The following is an 8,276-nucleotide window of genomic DNA, read 5'->3' as shown; positions in this document are numbered from 1 at the left end:
AATAGTGCCAAATAACTAGAAATCCAGCCAGGATGAAGAGATTTTATATATAAATACAGAGACTTGAATGAGGTGGGGTCTCACATTAAGCTCTAGACCAGAGCTGTTTCAATCCTAATGTTAGAAACTTCTCAGAGCCTTTAAACTTTCTTTTAAAAAGATTTTATTTATTTTTACAGGGAGGGGAAGGGAGAGAGAGAGGGAGAGAAAAATCAATATGTGGCTGTCTCTCTGACACACATGCCCTGACTGGGAATCAAACCAGTAACCCCTTAGTGTACAACCCAGCACTCAATCCCCTGAGCTACATCAGCCAGTGTCTCTGGCCTTTAAAAAACAGACAAAAAGACTAGGACCCATCCTAGACCAATGAAATCAACCTGAGCCAAAGTCCCAAGCATTCATATTTTTAAAAGCTCCTAAAAGGTTTTAAATTAGGGGTGAGTATCACAACTTTGGGAAATAGAAGGAGACAAGGGACTACTTTTTAAAGTCCCTTTACTTTGATTTGGCCAAGTCTCGGAACTCATAATATTTTTGCTTCTTGAATTTGCTTGGTTTAATGTGTATCCATGTCTGCCTTCCCCAAGAACTAAGCCTCATCCACATTGAGAGCAAGGCCTGTCTTGCACATATTCGATTACTGCAGTCGTCCACTATCTGGCATATTCGGTATCTTTTTATATGGGCTGTTCTGCCTTGATGCCCTCTGCATTCTCAGTTATTTGCCAGGCAGGCATGTGGGGTGGAACGTCGAGCAAGTCTGGACTTCACAGATGTGCAGTAGACTTACCAACAATCACCTTCTCTAGGACTCCGGAGTCCGCGCCACTGGAAACCGCGACCCATCCGCAGCAGTCGGCGGAAGCTGCACCGTTGCCTGGAGCTGCGGGCGCTGGGGCTTCGGGCAAGCTCGGACTTCAGAAACAGCGATTGGCTGGGAGGCACCAAAAAAGGCCCAACTCAACTGTTGGAGGCCCCTACCAGAGCGCAGGCGCTTATTTCCACAACACCCAGTCGCGTAGTTAGACAGATAAGCCAACTATAGTTGTATTGGTCAGTGAATGAGTCTCACAACCGCTCCTCTCCAGAGTTGGGATGAGAGGAAACCTTTGATTGGCCAGTTTGCTCGGGCTTCGGTCTGGACTGGTGCTTGGACCGGGCGTGGATTGGGCCGCGGGATTGTCAACCTCATCGGGAAGGCGTGGCCTGCACTAATAAAGACTGGACTCGCAGGGCAGCTGCACCAAGTTCCACCGCAGCTAGACCTCCGCGTGGTCAACGAGACGTGCATCTCTGCAGCTCCGTCGACTTCAGCCTCAGCGTCGCCTTGGCCGGGTGTCTTGCTGCATCTTCCAGAGAGGAGACCGATCGTCCCCCTGTCAGAAAAATGTGAGTTGACTCTCGTAGTGGGGGCTCGATATTCCTTGCCAACTCTCACTGCCAGCGCCAGACTCTGCGGGACGGAAAATGGCGCATTGCAGCAGCTGCTGCGACGCGGGGAACCACCACTGCGCGTCCCCCCCAGGCCTGATCACCCCCAGGGAGGGCGGCAGTACCCTCCTGCACCAGCCACAGCCAGCACGCCACGGGCCGGGCAGGGGCGCGGGGGTCTCACATTCATTGCACCCTCTCTTGTGTGAGAGGCACCTCATTCAAATCTTGGTATAGTGGAGCCCGGGAGAGGGCGGGAGGTGCGGCATGGAGTCATTGGGTAGGGGGCTCGAGGCTCTTCCTTGTCTTCTGATGGATCTGTACAGAGGAAGTCTGGAAAGACAGTCATGGGTACATCTGCCAGTTAGTAACTTGGGTTGCCCTGCAGTCTCTGAATTTGTGTATGTCCCTCATCCTAGCCGTGACGTGTTACCCCCACCTCCCACTTTGGCAGTGAGCAAAGCTCCAGAAACTTACTGCTAGTTCTCTGGCGCCAGGTGAGCAGCTCAGAAAAGCTGGAGGGGCAGAGCCAGGTGATTCCAAGCATCCATTCATCCCAAGGCCAAACTGAGGTGGTTTCCTGTCGCTGAATCTTAGCCAAGTATTTGGAAGAGAAATATCGCTGAGGATCTCCGTCTTCCTCCAATACATTCAGTTAGTCTCTGGCCGTCTTCCACATCACCCCCGTCCTAAAATCCTGAAGGAGAACCACGGCGAGAGGAGGGTCTTCCCTGTCAAGACCACAATGTGTTCGATAGAGATTTTTTTCTTTCTTATTATTGCGTGGAGTCTTGGTCTGGTCCTAAATATATTTGTGTTGCTTCTCCTAGTAAAACACACACACACACACACGGAAAAGATTTAATTATAATACATAACGGTTATAACTGTTCTGGATATTTTACTGTTGAATATTCCCAACTTAAAACAAATAGGAAGTGGAATGGTCCCTTCAAATGCTATACCATTTTCCTTTCCCTCTATTTGGTTTCTGCAGTTTTAACTGTGACAGTCTATGCATTTTGGCTGAGTCCTAGGATTCCATTTGTTTTCATTTTGGTAAGGAGGACCCTCCTCAACTGACTAACTTTCAGTAGCACCCATGGGGGTGAACGGAAGGAGATGGAGAAAGTGTGGTGACTATCAGGGCATCGCGAGGGCTCTGACCTTAATCTTGTCATTGGTGCCACCATCCTGGGCTGCTTCCAAGACCCAACAGTGGCTTCTGTGTACTCATTGATTTTTTTTCCATCTTCAGTCAGAGAACTAGATTGCTTAGTTCCGTAGTAGCACAAGAGTCTTGTGGCTTCCATGGCTTTGTATCTTTCCTTTGCCGCCTTTGTGCCTTAAAAATGAGAAAGTGGTTTCTTAAATGGGGATAAGGGGGGTATAATATGCTAGTATAGTCCTGCTGAGGCTTTTTGGACTGAAAGAAATTCACTAAGGGAGAAGGAACTTCTGGGTATTAGTTCTATTGTGAGTCGTCAAGACATTTCCTTGGTGGTGACTTTGTGATGGTTTAATCCCTAGATCATTTATTCTTAGACTACTCCTATGAGGTATGTATCTGTGAGATTAAGCTTCTGTTTGAGGAGTTCTTATTGTAATTTCTATTCTCCATCAAATTTGAGAGATCTCCCTCCTGCTGGTGGATTTCCCCTTGGGGGAGAAAATCTCATGCCTTAGGTTAGACTTCTGGGAATACTTTAGGAGGTGAATTTAGCCTCCAGGTACTGGGACATAAGAAGGAGTTTATCTTGAAACCTCATACTAGGTTAATCCCTTCTAAAGCTAAGGGAAAGAGAACAATCATTGTTTGTAGTAGTGTAAGCCAAGATTTCTCTTTGGGACATAAGGAACTACAGTAGGCTCCTGAGATATGTTGCCAAATCTAGAAAAGGAAGGGACAGAATGTTTACAATGCGTGTACATTGAGGCCCATTTCCCTTATTTTTGCCTCCTGTCTATGCACTAGGAGCAGTTTTATAATTAACATAATTGCTCTTGGCCTCAGTTCTATCTAAGCAAAACCCCCATCTTCTCTGCCAAAAACAAAGCGGACTGTCCTGACTCACTCCGCCTACAGAGGCCTTGCCTTTGGTGACTCTCCAAGTTGTCCTTGCAGCAGCCCCAGGTACTAACTATTGTGAGAAACAGAACCAGTAAGTGGATCCCGTAAGCAGAGTCTGTCAGTTTGCTCTTTCTTTTTAGATTTAGGCTTTGCAAAAAGAGCTGTTCTGTCCCTAGGCTCGTCCTGAGGGTTTAGTCTTCTGTACAAACTTCTTCTAACCTGGATTGGGGGTTTCCGGTTTGACTTCTTGTAAAAGGGTTCTGACAGTCAGGGACATGCCATTTAGGCCAAAGCTGGCACACTAGTCCCTGTAACCATTGTGTCAGAGGATATGTTTGAGTTTGGGCAGAGGGTGGCCCAAATAAGATCCTTTGATGCCACCCCAGATGTCCCTGAGCCCCATCTAAATCTTGTCACAGAATCTTTCATCTTTTGCTTCGTGACACTGTGCTGCTTCTCCCTACTTGGTATTGCTGAGGACCTGGGACCCCTTCTAATTGCATAGAGTAACCTAATTGCCGTGAATTTGATGGTGTGGGGAGAATGCACGTGATTCCTTTGTTGTTTTGGGTACTTTGTGTACTCCGTCCTCTTCTCTCCATAGGTCTGCTCCAGCTCAGCCGCCCACTGAAGGGGCAGAAGGGGCTACCCCAGGTGGGGGTGCCCCTGGCCCTACTCCTAATACAACCAGTAACAGAAGACTACAGCAAACCCAGGCACAAGTAGATGAGGTAGGTGGAGAGTTTTTTCTCTGAGAGTTTCTAAGACACAGACGTTTAGAAACTTTTTTCTAGAGAGAGAGCTCAAGGCTTTGGGAAGCAAGGCATCCCTTAGAGTTTCATGGGGCAAACCCATGACCCCATTGGTCATTGGTTGTTGTTCTTTCCCCTGTCTCTAGTGGGGAGCTTAGCAGTTTTGTTTCTGTGCCCCGCCCCCCAGGTGGTGGACCTCATGCGTGAGAATATGGACAAGGTCCTGAAGAGGGACGAGATACTGTCACAGCTGGATGACCGAGCTGATGCCTTGCAGATGGGAGCATCACAGTTTGAGAGCAGTGCTGCCAAGCTAAAGAGGAAGTATTGGTGGAAAAACTGCAAGGTGAATTTTCTGTCCTTTCCCCCTTCTTTTTCCTGGGCTGCAACTCATAGAAGGCAAGAAAACCCTTGGGTTCTACATTCCTTCTCTTTAGTGGTACAGGATCTTTGCCCTGCAGAACTCTTCTTGGGAGGAAGTCTTGAAAGCCTCCTTGAGCTGCATTACCCCGAACTGGCCACCAGGGTAGGCCAGAGTTTTCAGACTCCTTACCCGGGAGCCAGGAGGCGTTTGAAAATGGTTAGTCAGGCTGCTTCCCCGACCCTGCTCTGGGTCCCCAAAGGACCTCTGGAAAAATTCTCACCTGGCCCTTCCTCAGACACACCCAACATCGACACAATGACTTGGGTAGATACGTATTTAAGTACCTGCAGCTTTTAGGAATGAGCTGAACACGCCACAATGAAAAATGAACCAATTGACTAGAGATCCATAGTCTGCACCTCCATCGCAGTTCCTTTCAAAGCAACAGGAACTACGGAAGAAGGAGCAAGCTGCACAGGCGCTGATGGTTCTGAGTAGCTGCAGCTGAGGTGCAGGGGTTACTGTCTGACGGGGAGCGTGAGGGTCGGGCCCTCCCCAAGGCACCTGCATATCTCCTGGGTGATGTGTAGTTTCTTGCACTGTCTCAAGGACAGAGGACACTCTCCTCCCGTATCTCTAGTCCTAGCTCCTTCCTTCCCAAGCCCAAGGACCCGTTTTTTTGTCAATGTTTCCTCAGATGATGATCATGCTGGGAGCTATCTGTGCCATCATCGTGGTAGTTATTGTAAGTAAGTATCGCTGAGGTTACTGGTGGGGTGAAGAGGTGGGAAGGTCCTGGAATCTTCTCCCAGCCCTGCCTGCCTGCCTGGGGAGTGGGGCTGCTCTGACAGAGGTATGGACATCACTGTTGTGGGGTCATCACCTGGTTTGGGAGGGAGGAATGTCAAAGGCAAATGACTTTCTTGAAGGACAAGGCTTCCCTCTGCAAGATACTGTGGGAAGACGGTCCCTCCTGTTCTGAGGAAGCGGGGCTATGCTGTTTGTCACTGTCTTGAGTCAGAGGGAGACATGGGGATGGGACACCTACAACTGAAAGACCTGGATGTCTAGTAACTTGATGTAATTTGTCCTCTTGTTTTCTCCTGTCTCTCTCTTTTCCATCTGGAACTTCCTGATTCCTGTGTCCAGTCTACTTTTTTACTTGAGAATGTGCCACCCCTTCCCTCTTCTCCATTGCCATCCAAACTCATGCTCCTCTCCTTGTTTGCTCTCTCAACGAACTCCCCCATCTACCTTCCTCCATCCCAGGCCAGGCTTCTCCATCGGCCATTCCTCCTTTTCTGTTGCTTCATTTGCACTCTGTCCCTCAACACTAGAAATGCTGCTCGTGGCGCAGTCTTGAAGTAACTACCTTAAGAGCAACAGCTGGCACCCCCTCCCTCCCTGCTTCTTCTATACTCGCAAATTCCTCCAAAGCCAAAAAGAGTTGGAGGCTAAGGGAAGGGGACGGGGCGTAGCTGTAGTGACATGCCCAAGAAAGTGCCAAGCTTGGGGGAGGAGAAGGGTATCTGTGCCCATGGTATCTCCAGGAAAAGCCAGGCTGCTGGCAGGAGGAAGCCACGAACACCTGCAAAAATGGTGGCTCACTCAGGCCTGCCCTGGACACCTAGAGCTCTTCTCCCATGCCAGGCCCGAAGAGGACCCCCGGTGGGTCCGAAGTCCAACTTGGTCCTGGTGCAATACCCTCTTAGGTAGTAAAACTTGTTTTTTGGAGTTATTTCTAATCTGTTAGTCCAAGATTTTCTACGTCTTCAGGGATCTTACAGCCTTTACGTTGTTCTCCAGAGACCTGGAGAACACCTATTAATTGTGAAAATACCAGAACTCCCATTGCCATCCTCGAAGCAGTCTCGCAAGCTCACAACTGGAAGAGTGTGTCTCTTCTCCACTTTTTCTGCAGCATTCTGCACTGTTCACGAGAGCACCAAATAATTTCATATAGCCAAAGCTTGGGACTCTCAGTTAATTTGGATTGTTGGCATGGATAAAGAGGAAATGTCTATTAGAAATCGCAAGGACAGGACCTACTTTGAAAATAACAAGCTCAGAGGAAGCCACTTCTTGCCCTCTCGTTAAGGAAGGTCCTTTTCGTCCCTTCCTATTGACTGAGGAGTGTGAGGGTCCTTGGACTTCTAGGGACTTCCTTCCTCACACCACCTCCATGTACTTGCCAAAGACAGGGATGAGGCAAGACGTCCTTCCTGAGGCCTGGCCGATTCTGAGTATTTAGAGAAGTCCAGTATACCCACCAACTCAGTCTTGGGGTGGGAGGTGGGACATTCTGTAGGCAGTCTGCTATCATGGGCCCTCTCATCTAGAGCCATCTCTCCGTTCTTCCTGCAGTATACGCACCTTCTAAACCACGTGAACCCATCTGAATTCCACTTTGCCTCCTTCCCTTTTCTCCTCTTTGCATGGTTTGTGGGTACAGACAGTGGAATCTGAGGATGGGAGCAACTCAAGCCTCTCTTGGGGGCCACCGCTGGGCTTTGAGATAGTGTGTTGAGTGGGATAGGCTCAGGTGTGAGGGCGAGCGAGCAGGCTGGGAACAGAAAGGGGAACACCCATGCTCCTGTATTTCTTCTGTCCCTTGGTCTACAAGCAGGAAGAGCCAGGCTGGGCTGGGTCTGGATGCTCACTTTCCATGTAGCAGCATTTCATTGCGCAAAACCATCTTTCCTCTCCCTTTGCCCGTTGCCCATGTTCCCTTCGTCCTGCCCGAGGGTGGGACTGAAGAGCTGGAAGAAAGCAGTCATTGTGCCCTCCCAGCGGTTCCCCTGGAAGGTCTCCACTCTCCTCTGGGCTCCTCCTTGCCTAATGCAGGGGGTCACCGCTGGAGAAGAACCACCACTGTCCTCGATGTGTCCCAAGCCTGGAGCAAATTCACCCTCTTAGGCCACCCATGCGTGTCACAGGAATTATTTCCTGGGTTGACCTGAGGCTCACCAGATAGAGTTGGCTTTGTTTGTTTGGAGATGCTAGCCCTTCTACTTTCTTTCTCATCCCACCCTGTATCCCCTTTTGTGTCTTTGCTGTCCCCCTTCCTTCCTACCACCCATGTGCATGAGCAAATACGCAACTAAACCCTGGGACTTTGCAGTCAAATGAAGCCGAGCTTCCCACATCCCCTTCAGTTTGCCTTGAGATGATGTGGGATTTCCACCGTGTGTCTGTCATCACCTCTTTGTCTTTTTTCCTAACCCCAGTCTCATACTTGTATAGAATAATAACAGTTGTACTTCACCAAAGGCATGTGGCATATTTACCAATTTCATGTATTCTGAACAAAGGCAAAAAATACAAATTTCTACCACTACACTGACTTGGTTGTTGTTTCGGTTGGAGTAACTGAGGAGAGGGGGAGGAGAGGAGTGTTGTTTTCTTTCTAGAAGTCTGCTGTTGCTTTAAGGCTGGAGGGGGACGGGGCTTATGTGTGTTGGGTGGGCTTTTTGAGATTAAAGATCTGTGTTGGCAAAGGAAGTGGTCTCTGCTCTCAACATTCATGTCTGAAGCAGCCCAACTCTTCCAGGTGCTGTGAGAGGAAGTGATAACAGGAAGTTGAGTGGGGTCTCACACTGACAAACAACTGCAGGTTTTCTCAGCGATCTCCTGCCTGCCTCCTTTCCTTGTGCAG

At 49.0% G+C, this 8,276-nt stretch overlaps 1 protein-coding gene across 5 annotated transcripts in view; it reads left to right on the top strand.

Annotated features, from left to right (window-relative positions):
• Positions 1 to 1,232: 1,232 nt before the first annotated feature.
• The window catches only part of VAMP1 (vesicle associated membrane protein 1), a 53,424-nt gene continuing 46,380 nt past the window's right edge, over positions 1,233 to 8,276 (top strand). The window contains exons 1-5 of one of the 5 annotated variants that reach the window (XM_054574708.1): positions 1,233 to 1,392; positions 4,110 to 4,236; positions 4,445 to 4,603; positions 5,319 to 5,366; positions 5,771 to 7,947. In XM_054574708.1, the coding sequence (XP_054430683.1) occupies positions 1,391 to 1,392; positions 4,110 to 4,236; positions 4,445 to 4,603; positions 5,319 to 5,366; positions 5,771 to 5,989 (555 nt within the window). In that variant the 5' untranslated portion in view covers positions 1,233 to 1,390 and the 3' untranslated portion in view covers positions 5,990 to 7,947. Of the gene's footprint in view, positions 1,393 to 4,109; positions 4,237 to 4,444; positions 4,604 to 5,318; positions 5,371 to 5,550; positions 7,948 to 8,276 lie in introns of those variants that run through there. The other 4 variants (XM_054574712.1, XM_054574709.1, XM_054574711.1 and 1 more) reach the window with 4 other exon arrangements.

The sequence above is a fragment of the Pteronotus mesoamericanus genome, unplaced genomic scaffold, assembly GCF_021234165.1.
Source record: "Pteronotus mesoamericanus isolate MK-2021 breed Mesoamerican mustached bat unplaced genomic scaffold, CSHL_Meso_final contig_263, whole genome shotgun sequence".
NCBI lineage: Eukaryota > Metazoa > Chordata > Mammalia > Chiroptera > Mormoopidae > Pteronotus > Pteronotus mesoamericanus.
The sequence above is the reverse complement of the archived record's forward strand: the minus strand, read 5'-3'. Positions and strand labels throughout refer to the sequence as shown.